We start from the raw sequence: 25,000 nt of genomic DNA on the forward strand, positions 1-25,000 counted from the left end.
GATCCAAAATATAGAACAAACTGGGCTCTCTAATTATTTTATAAATACTATTATAGTATATATATGTATATAAAATTACTTGTGTTAATTTGGTGCAGCTTCATCCAAAACCAAAATTAGTTGGAACCACGAGTGTGAGCCAGGATTTATCTCCCAGCTTCACTGCTGCACCTCAGTAATGCTTCTGAGCCTGAATGGGAAGAAGACCCTACAAATGAAATCTGACCTGAAATGCAGATCACTACAGCAGCACAGGGTAAGTCTGTCCGCATACTTTTGGCAATTGAACTGTTGCCCTTTTAAAATAACTTTTTCCTGATTACAAAAAACAAAAATACATTTTTTGATCACACTTTTCAAACCCAGACTTGCGTATCTAAAACCACACAGCTGCCTTCACACGATGCAGGAAACAGACAACACAGCAGTTCACTGATAGGCAGCCTCTCTGTAGCATCTGGGGTTGTCTGAAGGGGGCAGTATGGCTCACTAAAAAGTTTCCCTGTACCCCCCTCCAACCACCCTCCAACCACCACCACCACCACCACTATTGCTCTCCACCCCCCCACTCTTCATCCCTCCTCCACCCGTGGCCCACCGGGGACCGCCGGCTCTCCTACTGTGCCTTCTGCAAGACCTGGCTTAATTTAATTAACGCTGTCGACTTTAAACAAAACCACATCTGAGCCGAGGAGAGAGAGAGAGAGCGTGAGTGAGAGAGAGAGAGAGAGGGAGAAGAAATAGCCAGAGATGGGAGCAGATCGCCCTGGTCAGATCACCGAAGAGGATTTAATCTCAGGGTTTGAAAATATTTACCCTACAAGGAGTTGTTTTTTTGTTTTTTTAAATAAGCCACATAAAATGTTGACACCCCAGGACTCCTTCTTTAAAAGCCTAAAATCAAAGGAAGTGAAGGTCTGTCTTTAAAGGCTTCTGCTGGTAGCGAGCTGAAGATGAGACTCTTCACACTCTGGATCCTTTAAATTAGAAATTAAAATACTGAATGATGAGCTTCAGGTAAAAATGCAATTTTATGGCTGTTTGGTATTCTTAAAAGTCAAATCTGTTGCCTTGTTTTTTTGTACAAATACACTTTAAGTGTCATTTAGATTTGGTGACAAATGAGTTACACATTAAAAATAATCACATATTAACTTTTGCTAAAAGAAGTGAAACCTGTTGTTAAGATATTTTACTGTAAAGTAGGAAACCTCCAAGATAATATAATAATAACATACTCTGAGGAATAAATGATTTTTACTACATCATGATGGATAAAATGTAACAATTTCAACATTACTGGATTATTAAAAAGCATTTCAGACTAGAAACACTTTTTTACTTTTGAGAAAGCATAATTTATAATATTGAAAATTAAATAATGTATTGTGCTTTGATTTAAGATTTGCTATATTTATTGTCTCAATTTTAAAGAAAAAAATCCACAATCCAAAGCTATAAATAAACAGATTTCATTTTTCCAGAATGTGAAAATGTAAAATAATATTCACATTTAAACCCTGAAAACAAGAAGTCACACAGGATGAATCTGTAAAACATGTCTGCTACTACAGTGGTGAGGTAACTGTGTGTGAGAGAGTGGATGTTTGTGTGTTTGTGTGTGTGTTATTATTCCCCCTCCAAAAAAAAAAGCTACAAATGGACTAAATAATGAAGATTCAACAAGCACATACAATTTATTTCCACTCCCTTTAACAGCTTCATCTTCACGGCTTCATTAGAGTCGATTTTGGGGATAATCTTTATAACTATGACTGTGTTTTATTATTAATTCAGTCAACATTAGCAAAGCTCCGAGGACGAGCTGGAGACTTTATCAGCCTGAATGACAAATTAACAAAAACAATGATATCTAAAGCAGAAAAAAAAGCAGAGAGAGCTGATATACTCCTAACACCAAACAAAGAAAAACAACAGCGAGACGGCACTCTGCAACCTGCTAATGTTAGCAACTGATGCCTAATTTCCTTTTGATTACAAAGACGTCCCACGCTCTCCTCTCAAGTGACGTTTAATTGTTTCTCAAAGTAAATCATCAACTCAGCAAACAAAATTTGACAAACAACAATAACAAACTTGTGGCGCAGGGAGACAAAAAAAAAAGAAAAAAGAATTAATTAAAAGAAAGAGGCCCATCGCCCGCAGTGGAGACATGAGAGAAAAAAGTCAAGACTTTTTGCTTAAATGAAGTGCACTCACACGCTGGAGCATATGGGAGGGCAGCAACATGACAACAGGGAAGAACAAGTCAAATTAAACAATGTACAGATACGGTATGGAGAGGACCGACGTTCCTTAAACATAGAGAAAATGTCGCCATAACAGCAAATAAATTAAGGAAAGATGGCAAAAAAGGCAAAAAAGCATCTTGTTCTAAAGGAAGTTGTCAAATATCACTGAAACCAAGCTGAAAGATGCTAAACTTACACAAAATATTCCAGAAAGCATTAGTCCATTTACATCAATACACTGTGCCTCAAAACATCAGAAAAGTTTAATTTGAGACTAAACACTGTTATTGCTTCTAAAGTCATCAAATTAAGTGTACAAGTCACCAAATATGGAAGTGTTTTAAATGCAAAAAAGAAATAATCACTGTATGGCCTAGAAATCTGCTGCTACTGCCCCTAGTGGCCACTTATAGATTTATGTCGCTTTAAAACAACTAAACTGCACAAAGCTAGTAAGGCCATGAGAAAACACTGAACAATATGACTCAATATTAAAACTGAAGTATCCTCCCAAATATATTTCTCATTCTGGCATCTTGTCACTTCATATAAACTTGTTTTTTCCCCCAAAATGGCCCATAAAACAATTAAAAATCATACCGAAATGATCTAAGTTAATTAAAGTCAGCTGTTGAGGGTTCATCTACTTCTAACAGTAGAGCAGAAGATGAGAATAAAACACATCTCCTTGGCTCAAACACTGTCTGGACCACCATCCACCATAAAGAGTACAGTCTAGGTGTTGCTTATGAATAATTATGTATCAGTTATTAATACCCAACACAAATGACCTTCAAATAATATACACAGTTTGGCTAAGAGCCTGCAAACCTCCCTCACCTTAGTTGTTTCTTTTTGCCTGATTCTTGATTAAAGTGATGAGGACCTTGATAGGTAAGGACATTTTGTGGGGTCCTCACTTTTTCCAAGAAGGTCACTATCAAGGTTACTATTGACCACTACCTAGGGTCTGATTTTCTCAGGTCTGAGTGTCTGAGTTCTACTGTGTGTACATAGTATTATTTATATATTGATGTAATCATTGCTCCTTTCTACAGCTAAGCGATTCCTTGGTAGTGAGTCCATATTTGGCACAAAAATGTGAACTACTGACTGTGTTTGTTCCCAGCAGTGCAACCTGGTTGCTCAGTAAAGAAACACAAATTTGGAATTTATTATCATAAAGGCTTTAACTTTGCAAGATAGACACTTCTTTCCCGCACTGAAGTCAGAGCACTGGGGCAACTCTTCATTGCCAACAAGGACCCGGGGAAACATTAAAACCTCCAACAGCTCTCTCAATGTACATATATTATCCCATTTTATTTTAAGACAAATATGAAAAACAAACAAACAAAACAATCAAACAAACAAAGAAAAATGGCCCTTTCTTTTAGGGAACTATAGGGAGCGAATCTGTCAACACGAGACTCGGGATGTTTGGATGGAGAAATGTTTCCACGCTGTTTACTCAAAGCCATTTTGCTCACAAAGAGAACTTTTGTTTTTGGCCTTTCTGTGTCTCCATAGAATTAGACACACACACACACACACACACACACACACACATGCACACACACTAACATTACAGGCATTCCTCTGTGAAGTCGTGTTTGTAGTCAGAGCAGGTGCAGGCTGGGCAAAAAGCGTGTGAGTGCGTGTGTGTTTGTGTGCGCATGTGTGTGTTATTTCATGTCTACGGTTTCTGACACAGGGCGTCATCATTTAGACAACCAGAACATTGTATGTATGTATATTCATTCTTCTCCTTTATGAAAATATTTCTTTAAAATCCACGAGCTATTGTTTTTTCTGTCAGACGTTGGTACAGCTCCACGGAGAGTCCTTGTGATGTTTGTTCACTGTGGTTGTTCAGTACACATGTATAAATATAATATATAATAACAATAACAATAGTATAAAAAAAAAGTCACACGCCCACAGTATTTATTAAAGGAAGACACATTTTACATTGATAATAATAAGCTGACCTTTAGCCTTACAATTCTTTTAAAATGTTGTGTTAAAAACATACATGCTAACTACAATAAATAAATTTAAAAAAAAATTAAAACATAAACATTTTTGTATATGTTAAAACATGTATGTGATACATACGCCCTTTATATTTTAACCAGTAACATTTAGTCAATCATACTGCATAATCTACACTAATTGTACACAAAAATATTCACCAGCATCAGTAATGTTTGTTAAATTATAAAATTATTTTTGGCTCAATGTCTCTGCTGTCAAAAATGCTTTTACGTCTACCCTACAGTAAATATTTTAAGGCTTCTGGTGAAGGCACAAATCAGAAAGTAAAAGGGTTTTAATCCCTAAATATGACAGCCAACCACTAAACAAACATAATTTCACACCTTACATTAAGTCGTAAATATATAGAATCATTTGTAGTGATTAATTTATGGACATAATCAATGATTTAGAAGAAATAAATTCAGATTCAGGATTTTATCCTTTAACATTTAAGCGTTTGCTCCTTTAAACTGAAGGATTTCAATAAGTTTAACTGATGTTTAACTTACACAAGAGCATCCTGCAGAATCAACACACACAGTTGCTGTAGATGACTGAAAAGTGACCCAAATTATTTGAAAAGGAAAAACAAAAAGCAAGAACTTGATTGACAAAAAAGAAATCCTTATCAAGTCATTTCAGAGTTCAATTTACTGCATTAAAAAGAAGGCGGCAGGCAGCTCGCTTGGCTGCTGGAGGCAGGAATGAAAAGACGCCTCAGCCTCCTTGCCGTTGCTGTTGGCAGCAGTGTTGGAGGCCGGACCATTCGGAAAAAAAAAAAAGAAAGGGAAAAAAAAGAGGAGCAGGAAGGATTTCTGAACAGACACCCAAATGCTCAGCTCTAAAAATCAAATGGGAAAACTTGCAGGAAAATTCTTTGTAGGACTGATCCGAGGTTAAAAATAAGCAGCTGACAGGCTTTATAGGTTCAATCCCCACAGCAAGGCACCAACTATCAATTTCATATGGAATGTTTTGTAAGAAACAAGAAACAGTCTGGTAAGAAAAAACAGATCTGCATCCCCTCCTGGATTCATGCAAAAAAGAAAAGAAAAGAAAAAAAAGGGGCTCAACACATATTGCTTTATTTACTTAAGAAAAATCACAATTGCATGCAAGCCAGCTGTTTATCCTGGCAGTACAGGGCATTACCGTGTTATGGTGTACAGCAGGTTACAGCTAAGTTGGACCATTCGGGGATGCTGTCATTGCTCATATGAGTGACACTACACACGTGGACAGCTTTTATCTTTTTAAAAAAGGTCCGAAGTGTTTTGGTATATACTCAGTCTCAACATGAACATAGATACATAGACTAGAGGAGAGCATCTATGTTGCAGGGATACACAATTTATATAAAAGCTGTTTAAGTTTTATATATTTTGGGGGGATTATTATAATGAAATGCCCGTATATAACAGTTGCAGCTGAGACCTGTTTTTATTTTACTTTTTTATCTCATACTTATTAACATTTTGATGAATGCGCTCAATAAAAAGTCACGCGGTATTAGCCACTAGCTGTTCCTCTTTGTTCGCACTCTAATGCTGTTTAGGCCACGATATCTGGGTACACAAGACAACACAAAGATCAGACGATGTCGCTGTTTTCGGTGTCTGTTCTGGAACATTGTGTTAAAGTGTGTGTTTTAGTGTTTTTCTCAGAAATACAAAGTTTAAATTCCCCCCCCTCTAAAATGTCTAAAGTACATCTGAAACCCAAACAGAAGCGATTATGAAAATGAACACCTGTCAGCAATGCTTTTTCAGAATAAAAGCCAGAGCTTCAGACGAGGCCGGGTGCTGAAGCTGACTCATGGCACGACAGAACCTGGGCCTTGTGCAATTCAAAGACACCTAAAATACAAACCGAATGCATTTAAACCCTACAAAGCTCTCGATTCACTTTCTGCTCTCCCACATAGCCAACACTCGTGCCAAAAAGCTGGTGGAAAGTGCCTCGGAATTTATTTTCCAGCAGGGGAACCAACCTCTCCATTTCACAGGCACTAGGTCCTCTCCTTGTTCATTTTCTCTTCATGTGAACGGGAGGAGAAGGCAGGATTAGTCACATCACAGAGGTGGCAACAGAGACACAGCAGAGAGAGGAGACAGCTCAGACATGAAGGCGAAGTAAGTGCAGAGAGATCCAAAACCTGGATCACCTGGCTGTTGACACTAGACTTTTACAGCTGAACAACTCAGTCAGACATGAGTGTGAGGTTTTTATCCAGCGCACAAGTCATAGGAAGGTTAGAGACCAAAACTCCTGAGCAAGCTGGCCAATAGACAATCCGCTACAAGCTACCTATCAATGGGAGTTTACACATAGGTCCTAAGCTCAAAAGATGGACGAAAACTGTTACATAAATAGATGAAATTGATCAAAAATGAAAATTAAATACTTTCAAAATAAAAGGACTTTATCTACAAAGCCTACAAAACAGAAAACTCAAGATGCTGTGTGGTACAAATAAAGCTGAGCTGAGACTGACAGGTTTACATGACATGAAAAAGTGGCAAAAATGATCCCAACAAGTCAACCCTGTCCTGTTTACATTTAAGCTACTGATCTGCACCAGCAAACATGCCTTGAGAGGAACACAGTGTCACAAATGCTCAGGTAAACACATGAACTACGGCTAAGTCAATTACGAGTTAAGAGTCAATTACGACTGATTTAGTCGTGATGACTGACCGTGCAAACCTGTTCCATCACGACATTAAAGATGAACGTAGCATCAAAGTGAAATCAATACCAACGTGGCTAAAACCTGCATTCAGTCTGTTTGTATGTAGGAAAACACTTTCCTGACAGCTTTATAGGCCGAATTTGTCACTTAAAGGGATGCTGAATATAACATGAAGCCTTTTTTGGAAACTATGTTCTTCATTAGAGCCAGAAATGATGATATACTAAGGTGGTGTCTCTTGGATTCACAGTGAGATCTGCCCCATTTCCATGGCATCTGGTTTAAAAAGGTAACATGGCAACAGCAGAAGTCCCTCAGTCTGAGGCTTCGTGGTGGGACTTCACCAACAATCGGGTGACGTCTTGATGGCTACGCCGATCTCTCAGGTACAACCTACAGTAAAGTTGGTATGGGTAGAAATTTTAATCTTTAGTTTTTAGATCTAGTTGCCTGTGTGACTGCCACCACTGATCAACAGCATCAAGTTTTACTACCAAAGTAATATTTGGTAAATAAACAGGAAGTTTAAATGAGCTTAATTAAAGTGCTCCAGGATTTATCAAGATTTTTCTGTCCCATAGTTTCAGGGCAAATCTCACTGCGTATAAACAGCACAAGCTGCACTCCATGTTTTGGTGCAGGACTGTGGTGTGGCGAGATTGGTGTTCCTACAGAATTTTCCAGATCATTTACAATCAGAAACTCCAGTTTTAACTCGTCAGACTTTTTGTTTTTGCATTTTCTGGTTTATTTCCACAGGGTACATATTCACACAGTGCTTTTATTTTGAAAATATTTTATACATGAAAGCTGCCTGTCAATACCAGGATTTTCAAATAGTGCACCAGCAGAATTCCTAAAAATCCTAAAGTGTCAGAAATTGTGCAACTGGTGCAAACAATCACATTTACAGGGATTTGCAGGGATGTGTCTTCAGTCAGTTGATGTATGCTCAAAATCTGTCTGTCTTGATGTGAGGGTTGTCCAATCCTTGTTTTGTCTAGTCTTGTGGTAAAGCTCTATCAAGATATGAAAGGAGACGATGGCTGCTGCCAATGTTCTTCATTGTCTTTACCGCAATATCTATAGCACTTGTTTAAGATTAGGGAGACACAGTGAGCATTCACTTCAAATCAACATCTTTCACTCAAGAGTGGTATGCAGGACTCAGTCCCCAATCTGTGTACGCAAACTATACACATAAACCCTTTCCAACAAACCCTCCAGACAACTTTTCTAGAAGAAGAAGAAGAAGAAAGAAGAAGAAGGAGAAAAAGAAGCACTGAACAAACAAGGTCAAAGTTGAAACAGATGGAGTGGTTTAAAGTTTTCACTGTTGCAGGGTTTACTGTCTTTAGTTCTGGTATAGAAGAACAATGGCTCCCACTGTAACAATGTTTTACACCCTAAATGTTACAGTGATATCAAGATGAAAAAGAAAAAAATCCTGTTGTGGAGTTGAAGAAATGTAAAAGTAACTCAATATTACAAAAAAAGTTTTTTGTAATATTTTGGGATGTAACTGGATGGAAAATTCCTGCTCGGCAGTGCTGACTGTTTGCCGTCACGTTTTTACTCACATGCACCCAAGATGATCAGGGTTAACCTGTCAAACAGACTGCACACTTCTTCCTCCCTGCTTTTCCTTTTTTTCCCCCTCCTTTTTCCCTTCCTCTTCCTCCCTCCCTCTCCCGGCTGGTGTAGACACAGAGAGGCGGAGGAGAGAGGCAGGAAGCGGGGACAAAGCGGGCCAAGGCCACAGAAAGGCGGACTCCCGCCGAGCCAAAGAAGCGTCTGACATGCCGTACATTCAGCCGTCGTTAACTGGCCATTAATGAGGTCACCGTCGAGGAAAAAAAAACTCTCGACATGTATAACACCTCATAGTAAGAGATAGAAATAAATCTAATGAGCGCTAGATCTGTGAAAGAGCTATAACATGTCAGTTTGAAATGCTGAATTTATAAGACAAAGAAAAAGAAAATTACTGAAGTAAGACTGAAGACAAAAATGCACAAGAGTGCAAAAAAGGTGAACAAAGAAAACACAAAGTAAATAAAAGAAGATCTTATTCTTAAGGTGAGGAAGACTCCAGGAACACAAAGGGAAACAGCTGCTTTGTTCCTGAGTCAAACAACGTCCGTGCGTCAGGCCTCAGAACAGCAGCCGGGGTCGATTCAGCTTTGGAGGAACCAATAATCACCAAAAACGGATCTTTTTTCTCTGTAGGTTTGATCATATTTACTGTTGGAGTTTTTCCAGTGTGCATTTAGTCTGCTTTAGCCAAAGAACAATAACTATTCACAGGCTCTCAGGTATCTCTGGCAGTGCAAACAGCTCAAACAATCAAAAAACAGCAAATCCTTGAAACTTTGGTGCACTAAACTCATCATCCACCATCAAACTGATTGAAGGTTGATTTTTTTTCTCAGCTGATGGACGAGTGTTCCTGCTTTTTCTTTCTCTAACTAACTAATCAATATTTTGGGGAAACCAGTACAAAGTTAAGTCTACAAAAACAGATCGTTTGTTTGCCAAAATCTGCGTTCAGCTTCCATTTCCTAACGCAGGAGAACAGAGTCTTTGTTTCCTTTGTAGGATTATTTATCTGAATTGAAACTCTTCTTCTTTTGATTTGTAAAAAAGAAAAAAACAAAACAAAAAACACCACATGCACGACGAAAAGCCGACAGCTGTTTGTGTCCAGCTCGGCTCTGACAGCATCTTCATTTCCACAAATTTCCAAAGCCAGCTGATGTGCTAGTTTTTCTTTTTCAACAAGTTTTGAGTTTCTTTTAGGTTTTCTGTCCTTTCAGACCTGCTGAAAAACTCCATCCATTTAAACCAACTGCTGAGTTTCAGTCCAAAATGTCACGAATACAACTGAGCAAATCAATTCAAATTAAAGAATAATACAGATTCCTTATGTGTTCATAGTCATGAAAAAAACACCTTTCAGGCATCATCTCGTTTTTTATCCTGTCAGTTTCCTAAAAACCAGACATTAAATCGCTAAAAATAACTATTTATGAATAGAAACAAAAAAAGCAAGGTGACAACAAAAAAGCCAACAGCTGTTTGTGTCCAGCTCAGCTCCAAACAGCATCATCATCATCCACATGTACACAGATTCACAAAGCCACGCAATGCTTGCTTTACCCTTTACTGACACAAAACCAGTTCGCTGATTACAACAGAACGAGCAGCCTCTTCGTGGCACTCCGAGCAGAGACAACAGCTCAGAAATCATATCTGAAATATCACAAAAAAAGAGCATGTTATCACTTACCGAGGACGGCAAGCCAGGGGGGACCTTCCGCACTTTTTTTGTGTGAATGTCTAAAAGAGGGGGAAAAAACAATAAAACAATAGATGAGGGTTTACCAGGCAAAGTGGCTTTTATTGGTCTTTTAAAGGACGCTTTTTCTTTTTCCTGGGTCGTTTGAATTTAATCGATGAGCTGGAGAGGAACGAGCGAGGCCGATATATTTACAAAGGAGGCTTTCACTGCAAACAAGTACGACACAATAAGATGCACGAAACACAAAGACTGGATACGAAAAGAGACAGGGTCAATTATTTCCCCTTTGGTTTTATAAAAACAGGGCGTGCGGCTTTTGACATGTTTATATTATTTTTCAGGGTTCCTCTCAAGGGGAGCGACGAAGCAGTCTATTAACTTGGAAGGTGAGACTTTGATGGAAAAATGAAAGAGCGTCATCTTTGGAAACTGGCCTCGAGACTCGTGTGCATGTGTGTGTGTGTGTGTTTGTGTCCTCTCAAGGCTAACGCTACCAAGGCTACCTCCACAGCCGCTATTGTCCTGCTTTTCAAAAGACTTCCCAGCATTTTCCTCTCTTAAACACCTCTTTGAAAATGCACACACACACAGAAAAGACAGGACAGTCACATATTTGTCAGTCTTCAAGAGTGTCCAGGTTAAAATGGTTCACTAGTGTCAACACAAATGAAGGCAGGCAATTATCGACATCCTGCTTTCTTGTTGCTGTTTTAGTCTAAGCTTTAGTCTAAGCTCAAATTAATAGTCATGGTTTATTTTATTGTTACATTTCAGAAGGTTGTATGTTTATGGTTTCAAGAGAATTTCAGAGAAAGGTAAAACGATTCAAAACAATTAACAAATGACTAAAAAGTAACATCAATAGCATCCAGTGTTTCAGGAACACGGTGGAGTTGCACATCAGGTTTTTGCTACCAGCAAAATGCAAGCTGATAATAAAAGTTTTTAAAAAAGGCGTTTTATTTCTTGTGGGAGCCACAAATTGCCACAAGTTGTTTATAAAAAAAGACAACAGCACAATAAAACCTTAGTCATACTCATTTTTAGCCTCTTTGGACAGATGGCTATCCCAACACAATGTAACACAACCTCAACCTAACAACACACCTAAATGATGACTCATTAAATCAGTGCAAAAAATTTCCAGCTACCCAGCTGACTTTTGTAGGACACGGTAAAACCAAAAATAAAAAACTGTTTTTGTTTGTAAATTTGGAAACCTGCATTTCTTTTTAATCTCATATATGAAATATTGATTGGTCATCAACAAAACCATCAAAAGTTCTGGTTTCTAATTGGCTGACAGGTGGCCGCTGAAATCAAATAAGAGCACACGTCAAATGAAGCTCTTCTCTGCCACTTATGGCCACTTCTAAAAACAAAACAGAAGCAGTGAAAGTTCAGCTTCTACAAGCAGGTAACTGAGCGGTAACACTACCTGCACACTGCGGGACCCACGTGGAGCCACTTTATGTACCGACAGGGCGGATGGAGATTTCCAATGAGTGTGTAGTTGTCATTTGCTAGTTTATTAGATCCACCTAACTAATCTACAATCTGTGTGATAATACAGCCATATTTGTGCGGCTAAAAAAAAGACTGCAGGATTAGATGTATTATTTTCATTTATTCATTTATTATTTATTTATAAGTTAACATGCCTAGTAGTTTCCTTGTTTGTGCTTTTCAGCTCCTCTTTTCATTGTCGCGATGGAGAAAGGAGCTACTGGGACAATGTGAGTGTCTATAGCAAATATATTGTGTGTCTTTGTGTGCGGCTTCTCACCCATGGTGTCCATGTGCAGCGTTCTCCTCCGCGGGTTGGAGCTGTAGTGCTGGTAGTACTGACCGGCTGGCTTAGTGGGCGACGCCGCACCGGGACTCCCCAAGCCCAACTCGCCACCACCCAGTATGGACTGGTTGAGAGACATCAAGACACAGAGAAAGAGAGAGAGAGTTAATCAAACTCATCATCGAGTAGAATCATGTGATCATGTGGACCCGTGAATAGAGACGAAAACGATGGTTATCAAGGCTCCAATGGCGAGACATGGCTAGTCACAAATTTAAATACTGCCTGAGAAAAAATAGGTAGATACACATCTTCACAAACAGATTTATTTCATGTATCTCACGGTTAATTTTTAGATGCAAATTATTACAAAATCAGAGGCATTTAAGTGAAGTTCAGGCTGTTTGAACTGTTCTAAACATCTCAACTTCATTGTCTTGACAAAATATTAGAAAAAAATGAAAAAATTCAAAGTAAGTTTGTAACAACTGAATGTTTTTATTTTTTTTGTAGTGTAGAGGAACAAGAAAACAGAAGCTGGAAGGTATCAGAAGTATCAGCGGATCAAAGAGTTAAGTATCACTTGCAGTACTGACCACTGAAATACGAACACCGCTTGAAACAAAAGGTTTTGATCACTTTACACCAGACAGTGAAGTTCATGTTAGACTGAACGCTACTAACACTGTTGAGAATTTATTGTAGTATCGTTATTCACTGTAATATTGCAATCGCTTGAAAAGTAATTAGGTGGAAGGGGGAAAGAAATTGTTTCAAAGGTATTAATATAAACAATTTAGCGCATTTTTGGAATTATTTATTAAAAAAAAAGAGGTATTTTGAAAATAATGGAAATGCCAACAGAACAGAACTGAAATGTTGTCTGGAGTCCTGAAGAACATAACAATGGCTGTTAGATGTCTGTAAATTCAATGAATCGAATCATCTAAATGTTTAACACACTGAATCTAAAATGTTCAGTGAAGCTAAAATACTGTTTGCAGAAATACCTGAAACATCAACGAATAAAGTCAGAATACATCGGCCAGTTAAACTCTACCTGAAAACAATGTCAAGCTACTAAAGGATAACTGCAATGTCAAAATGAGTACTCTATAGATAAGACCCACAAATTGCAAAAACACAAAACAGGCCAGAAAAATCCACAAATTTGACAGTAATAACAACCTTCAGTGCACAACTGCAGTGCAGCAATGTTGCATTCACTTAAAATGCAGCAGTTGTGTCATTGTCGCTTAAAAACCGAACTGGGTTCCAGTACAGGGAATTCACCTCAAGTATGGAAAGGGCTAAGGATCCAAGCCATGAAGGCTAATATGTTGGAATGCTAGCTCTAATAAATGAAAAAAGTTTATGGAAATTAAAATTAAATTAAATTAAATTCTATTTATGCCAAAATTAAAATGCAGAAGATGTACATGAAATGCAACTATTTGGAAGATTCCTGACCTCTATATGATCATTACCTTCTTTTCCATATCTCTTCTGCAATACAACAATAACATCATGATTTTGAATGTGTGTGTCACCACCAAAAAAGGAAATATTATAATATTTAGTAGAAAGCAAGTTAGGAAGTAAGAAAGTAGTAGTATGCATGGTTTACTATAAATATAAGGAAGTTAATGAATGCCAATGTTATGATACAATAATTTAAAGTGAAAAGGAAAAGGAAAAAAGAAAAATGAAACTCAAATTTTAATGTTAACATTTAAAAAATAAATAAAATAGCCAAAATTTTAATAATACCTCCACTAACAAGTAAATCTTCAAGCATAGCTTTCTATACAGCACATAACTAACACTATAAAAGTTCAGCTTCATACAGACACATAAATGACCACTCGGTAGATTTATCAAGACACTTCCTGGAGAGACAGCCTACCTGAGACACCTCAAACCGAGCTGATAATGACAAATGAAACCCTGGTTAGTGATGGTATTTACCTCCATGAGAACGACCCCATGCTGCCCAGCGTGGAGATTTTCACCTCACGGCTCAGAGTCTAACTTCTCCTCGCTCTCTAACTTATCTTCTCCTCTCCTCTCTCTAGAGCTGCGACTCTGTTTACGGCTCAAACTTAGCAAACCGCGCACACATTGTCCCGCTAATTAAGTTCAATGATTTCGGCAGCAACAAGTGGCATCTGGGCTGATTCTGAGAGGAGAGAACTCGAGAATAAAGGACAGAGAGGAGAATGGAAGAGAGGGTCATTTTTCTTTCTTTTTCTTTTTTGTATGTGGGACAAAAAGTAAGTGAGGAGGAAAGAGGTGAAAAAAGAGCCGGCCTCCCCACCCCCCTCCTCCTTTAAATGGACTCCACCACCACTCCGTTAAAGTGTAGAAGACCACCCCACCCACCCAGCTTTCTCGTTAAGTAATTAGTGTGCAGTGTATTTAAAGCAGAGGATGGAGGAGTGTGTTCAGAGTTGTAGAGGGGGGGTGTTTTTCGGCCCTATTCTGAATTCTGATCAGCGAGTCCGGCGGCTGAAAACAAGAGTTAGCTTGGCACTGCCGGGCCAAGGAAGGCTTTTCTCATGCTAAGCAGGGCCTAAGTAGGCCAATTACAGGGCCAGCCTCGGTCTTGGAGCCATTCTCTGGCTTAAAACAAAAGGGCCCTTGTCTTAAATAAAGTCAGTCACACACACAGAGAGGCAGAGGGAGTCAGACACAAAGGCACACAGTCACACACCATTTCAGTCATCCTGTGTGTTTCACTGTGTGTGTGTGTGTGTGTGTGTGTCGTCAGGGGGTAAAAGGAGGTTCCCACTAAAACAAAAAGGGGTCTCATTGATTGTGGTCGCTTTTCTTTCTTTTCTTTCCTTTCTGTTCTTTTCTTTCTTTTTCTCCCCGTACTCGAACATCGAGCCAGGCTGGTCGGTCACCCCGGCAACTAGACAAGCTGGAGAAGAGAGCAAATGTGCGTTTGTCTCGCCGTCTGCGACTCTTAAACATTTATCTTACATGCTATCCGCTCGTATTACTCCAGCAGATACGAAGGTGTAGCGTGTGAAGTGGCTACTGTGGGAGCATGAGAAAAAGAACAGATATTGCGACCTTTGACCTCTCAGTGGGGGTGAAGCATCACAAAAAGAAAGCATAACAGAAAACAGAGAGCCTGTCCTTTTCTTTTTAAAAGCCTAGACCGTCTTGCATTTACTGTAATAGATAATGATCGAACAAGTTTATATTGTGTTTCACGTCTTGTATATTTGCACATATTTTTGATGTTGTCTGTCCTTCATTATGAACTGCAGCCCTTTGGTCAGTGCTGGTCGTCTTAAAATGTGCCACATTTTGGATTGTTGGGGTCACGTTTTTAAGAACTCCTTACAGTGCTAAAACATGTTTTTGAAACTTTTTTTTAACCGGATTCACATAAATAGAATAAAGTAAAAGTTACAAAATTAAGTGGACTACAGCTCGTTGTTATCTATAACTGGTTCTGAAACCTGTGGTAAACCAAACTCAACATACAAGATAATTAGGCCTAATTTCATGACGCGTCACTTCTCGAGCCCGGTAGTCGTTGGTCAGAGCCTGTAAACAACTCGTTGTAAGCCGTTTTCTTTTCGGCCTATCTAGAAGACTCAATGTACTCAAACTAAGGGTTTCAAATTAATACCATATTACAAGTGAAATGTTAGCTATACAATTTTATATGAGATGAACAAAATTCCAACATTAATAGACTTTTCTAATAATCAACTGAATGTTTAATTTATTCTGAAATTATTTTTTATTAAAAAAAGCATCTTTTTTTTATGAAGCCCAGGTAAATTTAGCCAGTCCGAAACTTTTTTCTGACATTTTTGACACCAGATGAATGCAAAATTACATAAAGCAGCACGATGTGCCAAATGCGCCACGGTGACGATGCATGCTGATGTTCGGCAGGTATATTATTTAACATTTTCACATGATTTAGTGCTGCTGGATGCTGACAGTTAGATCCCAGATCTGCAGGTATTTACTTCTGAAAGGAAAAGACAAACATTATCAGAACCATAAGGCGTGATCTTCTGGGAAATAATTTAACTTCATATCGATGGTGTTATTTCTCGAGCTAAAAACTGCAACTCTCAGTTTTTTTCCTTGTTTGAAACCTGAAGAACACACAAATTTCGCAAAATTACAATGTGCCAATAGACACAGCGGTGAGTGATTTGTTGGGCCAATCAGCTTACTTGACATTTGTGGGGCGCTTGCATCGGCTCCTCTCTGACCTACAGTTACCCACAGCTCCCTTCTCTGAGTAGACCTACAGGGATTTATCTTCATAGTGTTATCATTCCAGCTGTACTCTCCTGATATAATCGTCAGGTTCACTCCTCCTCGCTCATTCTCCTGCTCCTGTTTTACTTTCTACATTATCATGTTTTCTCTCTGTCATTATCTTTCTCTATGCGTGTGTGTGTGTCTGTGTGTGTGTGTCTACAACACAGACACACACACACACACAGACACACACGCAGACACACACACACATGCAGAGCTCTGTTTCTCACAGAGCTGACTGGGCTCCGGTACCCAGCTGCTCGCAGAGACGATATTAACTAAGATAGATTACCAGAGAGAGAGGGAGAAAGGGAGAGGAAGATGCATGGACACGGACGGAAAGAGAGAGAAATGCAGAAGGGGAAAGCGAGCAGCAAATAGGAAATGGAAAGAGAGGACATGATAGGAAAAAGATGAATAAAAGACGGCGAAGAGTGAGGGAGAGGCATAAAAAAGAACGGAACAAAGTAGCTGGCATGATGGATGGCCGACTGGCTTCGACAAGCTCGACGTTCCTTATAAATACGAGTGTTTTCTGTCTCTCTCCCCTAAATCGCTCCCTCTCCCGCTCGACCACTCTGTCCTCGTGTGACTGAAAAAGCAAACGCTCACATGTCATCAATTTCCACCATCGCAGCCATGAGAGACAGACACAGAGAAAGAGCGAGAGAGGGAGAGAGGCAGGAAGAAGTCATTAATTACCAGGAAGTGCTGGCGAGGCAGCGGCGCACCTGTACGCCAGCTTCGCTCCAGCTGACACACACATGTGTATATACAAAGACACACACACACACACTCACACACACACACACACTCCTGAGGGAGAGGGGCCCTTAGGGCTGCTACCACAGACTGTAAAACCAGCAGAGACAAGTGGAATAAAACCGGACGCTCATGTAAGACAGTAGAACCACCAGCAGCTCACAGTTGGCACCATTAAACAACTTAAATAATAAAGAAATAGTGCCCATCAAAAAGCTCAATATTCTGTACTGGAAGCAGCACGTGTGCCGAAGTGGGACAACGTTTGGAATTTTATTGTTTTATGGGATTTTTTGATTGATCTTATGTGGACTTCGAATGGCATATGCTGCATATTAATTAAATCTATTGTGACATTATATAGCTTATATTACTTTTTGATTTACTACTAGCGTTTATTAATCAATAAATCAAACTTCAAAGTTTACGGTGGCATCAACTGGGACAGATTAACCCACACAGGGGAAAAGTAGCATAGCACATGATGCTGTGCTCCCAAGAAAAAGCACAGCATCAGTATCAGCTAGGAAAACAGCTGAACCATTTATTGATATTGCTGATCATGAATAACATTTTCCATTTGATTGTGTTGTTTAAATGCTGCACTGGGACTTTTTTTTGTCTGCTTTTGCTGTGAATTCCTAGATGATTAGCAGCAGCTATTATGGATGTTTTTTTCACATCCAGTGACATAAACAAGTAATCTTTCTTAAAGAGTACCCAATCAGGGAACCCCATCCATTAATCTGTTAACTTCCAGTATAGCCATTTCATCTCCAGGTCAACTCTTGCTTTCCCACTCACAGGTCATAATTTACGAATGCAGATAAATGTAAAAAGCTAAATTGTCTTCAGATGATATGCAATGGTTTTGAGATTGCATTTCACCAGATGTGTTCCTGCTTTTGCTCTCCACATGAGCTGTTCATTAGAATGCAACCAAAGCTTGTTAAGATGTGATTCATCAATAGAACTCAGACTACAAACATAAACTAGAAAGAGTCTGGTGCCATCAATCTTGTACTTTTCTTACAGATTCTGCATGGTCACGTGCGCGCGCACGTACACAGAGATTAAAGTTCACCCAACAAATACCAAAGTGGATGTGTTAATCATGAGTTGCCCTGGAATGGCTTTTACCACCTCCTTATTTCCTTTTTTCTATCCATCCATCCTCTTCTGCAGTGCAGTGTTGCATCTAAGCTGAAGCAAGTGTCATGAGGCAAGAGGTGGGAAGCACCCCAGACAGGACAACCAACCATTCACACGCACATTCATACCTGATTTAGTCACCAATAAACCTAATGTGCATGTCTCTGGACTGTGAAAAGATATATCAATGCAGACCAGGCCTAAACCACCTGGTGGATTGCTATGAGGTGAGGGTGCTAACCACCACTCCACCATACTGTCCTGCTTCTTTTACAGCAATTGATGAGAAAATGTACAAATGTGACTTTTGTGGGATATCAGAAAAGCTTTGTTGTGTATATATATACACACCTACACACACACACACACACACACACACACATATATATATCAGATATTGTGACTATAAGTGCAGTGATCTTTAAAAGAAAGAAATTAATATTTGATTGACAGAAAGAAGAAAAAACAATAAAAGAAACAGACTCAGAATCATTTCTGCATGATTTTCTTCTTTTTTGAGAGCTTAAAACAACATTATCAGTGAGCTTCTTCAATGACGTGTTAATTTTTTATGCGATGAATTGTTTCATGCCATCTGCTGGATGTGATAGAAAGAAAGGGCTTTTTAAAAGGACAAAAAGTATAAATGTAATTTTTGTTCTTTATGTCAGTGGTTGACTGCTTCAGGCTGACAGCTGAGAGGGAGTGTTGGTGTATCCTGCAGCTTCTACATCTCTCTTCAAAGAGCTGCACAGTGAAGTGGCTGCTGGTTGTGGAAGAAGTGTTTTTTCCTCATTCTAGTTTCCCATTTCAAGCCTTTTCTTTAAATGATATCCTTAATGTGGCTGAACACAGAGGTAATGGTGTGATGATATGCGACAGCCATGCACAGTTTTAGTCTTTTATTTGAGGTAGGTCATGTTTGTATACCACACTGGCATAGTGGACAGGCCTAAAAAAACACGTGTGTGTTGCTTTCAAAGACAGCAAGTGAGCTTCAACCATTTTTTTTGGAGCAGCCTGTATGATGTTTTAGTTGCTTTCAGTCGTGCTCTGGAGGACGTCAGGAGAATCAGGTTTGGACACAGTCGGACATCACACAGTCTCAGGAACTGGCAGGTTAAAGAACATTCAGTGCTTGTCGACATATGTGATCTCACATGCAGCCTGCAACTAGGAGCAAAATTCTGGGCTACATTGCATGTGTGAAAAAATGCTTTTGACACGTCATAGTAGGAAAATCACAGGTGGAACTGGGATTGTTCAGTTTCATTCAGAGTCCCAGTGAGCCGTGGCAGTGAACCAGAATGCACAAAAGCATAAGCAAATGTTTTTCCAGCCTCAGGCTCAGGTCACACAATTCAAAGAGCGCACTAAAGAAGGGATTGTAAGGAAAATAAGACATATTAGAGTTACAAAAAGAATACAGCATGGCTAAAACAGAATAAAGTGGAGGAGTTAATAGTAGGAAGTTGAAGGATACACTCAGATGTGACAACAGCATATGTTATCATATTATGTTATGTCTCTAAATTACCCTCGACTACAGGTGGACAGCCCTGTTCTGACACACCACCATCGCTGTGCCAGAAACGTGCTCGATGAAACAAACATGGAGCTCATGGAGACCCTTAATGCTGAAGTTCATGGCTCTTTGTTGGACACCACACCATAAACACCCGAATCCCTGTGGCTAAATATTCAAATACTGAAATGTTAAGGAAGCCAGAAGTTAAAGAAAAAAAAGCTGCTCTGTGTCATATGATGAAAAATAAGACTGTACAGTTGTGCAGAAAGTTATTTCAAGTTTCAACAGAACACAGCATCAAAGAAGCCGACAGAGCCAATCAAATTGCAGGACTGCCATGACAACACAAACACACAGAGAAACAGCCAGTAAAATAAATCCACCAGAGTCTGTGTGTGTCATTTAAAATGATGCTGGTGTAAGAAAAACCTCAGGGACAGATCACAGCAAACACACAAACACACATGCTTCTGCAGTAGCGAGGGATCCACTCGCAAATGCCAACTTCCTCCATCTTCTAACTGCTCCAAACACCCAATAGCACACACTTTTACTCAAACACAGCAATCACACACACACAGCAGTTCAAAGCATTTCTCCTTAATTAGCGTTCAACGCTTGGCTTGACAAATAAATAGTGATCATTTAAGAACACTTAGAGAGGAATCAGACAGCACATTACACCTCACAATATCTGGCAGCTTCCTGGATGCAATTAGGGGGATTGGGGGGAGTTAAGGATGAAGGAGAGAGAAGGGAGGAAAGAGGTAAGAGTTAGAAGCTCAAAGTGAGGAAGCAGAGAAAGGAATCTTGAGGGAAGGAGAGAAAAAGAAAGGAGAGGAACAAAAATGCAGAGAGTAAAAGACAGAAAGGAAAGTTTGGTATGAGAGGAAAAATTACAGATGGCAGGAGGTTACAGAGGAAAAGGGAATGAGAAATGACAGAAGAACTGAGGGGAAAGGAAGGAAGAAGGTTCACAGTTGATGACAAGTGACAAACAAGTAGGGAAGAAAGGAAACAGGATAAAAGAAGAAGAAGAAAGGAAGTGTAAGGATGACAAAGAAAGAATGAGGGAGGAAAAAGTAAAAGACAAAAGAGGGACAAAGGTAAAATACAAGGGAGAAATGGGAAGGGAAGAGAGAAATGGAAAACACATGAGCAGGGAGGAAACAAAGAGGTAAAGAGCAGGAAGGAATGACAGTAGGGAGGAAAAATTCACAAGGAAAAAGAGAAAGACGACAGAGGAGAAAGCCAGGAAGAAAGATGAGGATGGTAAAAGGAGGAGAAAAATGAGAAAAAGAGAATAACAGGACGAGGAATGGAAGAGATTAAAGTAAGAACAATCTGAAGAAAGAAAAGAAGAGATGAAATAAAGAGGGCGAGTACAGAATGACATTAAGGAAAATAAAAATAAAAATGGAGAGGGGGCGAATGGAAGGAGGGGATCATGAAGGAAGAAAGAGGAGGAGACCGGAAAAGAATAAATGATGGATGGAGAGACAGATTTATATTTAGAGATGAAAAGAGAGATGAAAATGAAAAATAGGCTTCCCTGCAGTGCCATCTTGAACTGATCACTCCCATCATGCCTCAGTCCCAGCTGCCTTTACTTTGTAGTTCTGGAGACTTTTTAGTCATTATAACCAGGAGCAAACAGACCCAGAAACAGAGCTCAGAGAATGGATGTTCACATTTCCCAATCAAACATATCCTTCAAGTCAGGACTGAAACGCGATTGGCTGCAGCTCCTCTAACGTTCGCTAAATGCGGCTTTGGGAAAACCGAGTTGAACTGAACGAGCAAAGCCCCGGAGTTCTCCCATAAACGTGAAGACGATGATTCATTTCCATAATCAGATGGTTGTTTCAAACACTAACCTCACATCTTCTAAAAAGCATTAATTTTGGACATTTTTACATATTCGTCCATTAAGGAGAAATTAAGCCATAATGATGCATGAAAACGTTGGGGATATGAGCTAGTGCCGGGAAACACTTGAAATAAAACTTGACTGGATGATTGCAACATGGCTCTGATGAGGGTGAAAAGAAGCAAATCCATTTAATCTGTTTTCACTTTTATAATAGTTACTAGTATAGGTAGTTAATGGATAAATTAGTTGTGGTTTGGATACTAGAAATGACTGCTTACTTACTTTTGTTGAATTGTTATTAAACAGAAATAATACATTTTTAAAATTTTCTGATGTGCCTCTTTAAGCCTCTTTTAATGTATTCACACTTCCTGTTGTTTCTCTCTTATTTTGCTTATTTTACCTTTGGAAACGAATCATATTTAAAGCGCAAAAAAGAAAAAAAAAAGTCCAAAAAAGTCCAAATTCTAGAGCGATGGAGAGTGAGAAATGTAGGATATAAAAGGATGAAATAAGCAATGGTATTTTTTTTTTTTTTAGATTTTTATAAACTAACAATATACAGCAGGGTGACACTGATATATATATTTTTAAGTTAACTTAAAATAGGCATCACCTGATGATTTCCAGGGAGCAAGAAACAGTATTTATGCAATATTTTAGTTTCAGTTAAAAAATCAATATTAGGGTTTAACCCTGGGAAACAAGATTCCCAGGAAAACCAATCAGTACTATTTCACGATTCCTGGGAAATGCAATGGTGACAAATAGGAAAATATTAAGCTGGATGCAATACATTAAAAAATATGTATAGTCTATTAAGGAAATGCAAAGCATTGCCGTTACATAGCACATGTATGTTCTGACTTCTGCGTTTGTACAGTAACACTTTTTAGCCAATCATTTGTTCTGTTGCAGGCTATTTGCACCTTTGCTATAGCAACCAATGGTGGATTTCCTTAGATTGGAGGATGATGCTGTTAACTGCAAACTTTGTGATCAGGTAATAAGATGTTCAGGGCGGTCAACAAAATTCAGACACTCAGCATGAAGTTCCAGAGGAAATCCCATCAAAGCATTATATAACAAAGCTAAAGATACAAGCCTGTCCTAATAAAGGCTCTGCTAACTTCACATGACCACCATTGAGTTTACGAGCGTAGATGATCATTTAGCCTTCGTAACCTGTCCAGGATGCACATCGCCCTGTGGTAGCTGGGATAGGCTCCAGCCTCCACCCGCGGCACTGAATTGGATAAGCAGAAGAGAATAGATGGATGGAGATTATAATTTATTGCTTTGCTATTACAGTAGGTATGCTGCTTTGTGGTCACAGCCTTTCATCAGCAGAGCGGCAGTAATATTTCCTCACACGGCATGCTGAATGCAAAAACGGAGCTTATATTTAGGCTAATGCTGATGACTGAAATTGTGTTTTTAGCCTAAACAATTATCAGAATAATCCACAAAAGTCATATTGTGAACAAGTGTATGCATATTTCTTTTTGTTGTATTTAGTGCTGCGTTAAATGTCAGGGCCTAGCTGATTTAAAATGTCTAATTTTGGGGGAAAAATATAAAATCCTAATTATTTATCATGCAAGATAAGTGCGTATGTTTTTTTACAGGCTGTTTACTGAGCTATATCTTTAACCTCAGTGTGGACCACGCTCTGCTGAGATGAGAACATTTAAAGTATTTTGCTGCTTCTGTGCTTTTTATTTGTAAAGTCAAAAAAAAAAATCTTTGAAATGTCCAAAGCTTGGGCTGCATTTCATTCTCATTTAAAGGAAGTTCAAGGCCTGTGGGATCCAGGAAGTTCTTGCTTCATCTGCCACAGATAAGAATCAGAGAGAAGACCTGCAGAACTGAGCTCTGATAAAGGGAACACACATGAAAAATATCAGCTGGCTTTTCCACAGCTCATAGATCAAGACTGGATTGCTCATATGTATATTTGTGTGTGTGTGTGTGTGTGTGTGTGTGTGTGTGTGTGTGTGCGTGTGCGTGAGAGAGAGAGAATTAGTGCAGTTGCTGGTATATGTATGTCAGCATGTGTGTGTATGTGTTTGTATTAAAGTTTCAGCACTATCGTGTGTGTGTGTGTGTGTGTGTGTGTGTCAGCTCTGCAGTGTAGATGTGACAGCTCAGTACTGTTCTGTGTCTGTTACCAGCTGTTGTACCTCGCTTGCAATTTCTGCGTGTGTGTGTGTGTGTGTGTGTGTGTGTGTGTGTGTGTGTGTGACAGCATACTGTTTGATGTTTGAGACATCAGAAAGGAGAGAGAGAGTCAACGTCACTGACAGAGAGTAGCTCCCTGGTTTGGCTCCGTGATGCCTGCCGAAAACCCGTTAAATAAACACAGTCGACTGCTGCATGAATCAATCAAATAATTTTCACAACCAAATATACCCTCGCAAAACAGCAAACATACCGAGCTTCTTCTCAGTGCTTCCTTTTCTTAGGAGCAATAATTGAATTAGGAATACTGTTTAGAGTAATAGTATTTAACATTAGCGAGATGTCTGTGGCTACACCAGCAGCTATGAGGCTTTAAACTAAATGCAAACATCAAGAACTTTAAAAAAAAGAAAGAAAGATGCAACTGGACTTTTTTAGGTTTGTGACTATATTTTTACCTCTCATCCAAGAGGCCTCTTCAGTTCTAAAAAAATCAATTTGAAGCTCCTATGTTGCATCGCTATTGAGTTATCACATTCAGAAACTTAGTTCAGCTTTTTATGACCCAGGGGTAACAAATGGTGGCGGTATTTAACCCCTACTCGGGGTTGTCCCCTTTGGAAGTGGCCCTGAGGGTCATGTGAGTCACCAAATGATCAATGTGTGAAAAAAGGTGTGTGCCATTCAAAAGCTGATTCTGTTCACCTGGATGTTGTCAATGTGTGAAACATTTCGTCATTCATCCAAATGACTTCTGCGGTCTCTGAGGCTCCTCTGAGACTCTTATACGTCCTACGTCTTTAGTTGTTTAACATCACCAATAGATTGATATTGTATTTGTCCTGTCACCCTCCCCTCCCTAGAACCTAGTTCTGCTGGAAGCTTCTTCCTGTTAAAAGGGAGTTTTTCCTTTCCACTGTCGCCAAAGCATTGGCTCATAGGGGGTCATATGATTGTTGGGGTTTTCTCTGTTTTCTTTGTATTATTATAGGATCTTTACATTACAGTATAAACGCCTTGAGGCAACTCCTGTTGTGATTTGGTGTTATATAAATAAAATTTAATTGAGTTGACCTGAATTGATATGAACCGCTGTAGGTGATATTTATTTATAATCACTGGGTCATG

The 25,000-nt window shown here is 39.1% G+C and overlaps 1 protein-coding gene across 9 annotated transcripts in view; it reads right to left on the reverse strand.

Moving 5' to 3' along the window:
- The window catches only part of tcf4 (transcription factor 4), a 235,976-nt gene that overhangs the window by 99,793 nt on the left and 111,183 nt on the right, over positions 1-25,000 (reverse strand). For 8 of the 9 annotated variants that reach the window (XM_025909412.1, XM_025909408.1, XM_025909409.1 and 5 more), the window contains 2 exons: positions 12,072-12,201; positions 10,274-10,323 (listed from right to left, as the gene is read on the reverse strand). In XM_025909412.1, the coding sequence (XP_025765197.1) occupies positions 10,274-10,323; positions 12,072-12,201 (180 nt within the window). Of the gene's footprint in view, positions 1-10,273; positions 10,324-12,071; positions 12,202-14,045; positions 14,256-25,000 lie in introns of those variants that run through there. The other variant, XM_025909413.1, reaches the window with a different exon arrangement.

Source organism: Oreochromis niloticus, linkage group LG7 (genome assembly GCF_001858045.2).
Source record: "Oreochromis niloticus isolate F11D_XX linkage group LG7, O_niloticus_UMD_NMBU, whole genome shotgun sequence".
NCBI classification, from domain to species: Eukaryota; Metazoa; Chordata; class Actinopteri; order Cichliformes; family Cichlidae; genus Oreochromis; species Oreochromis niloticus.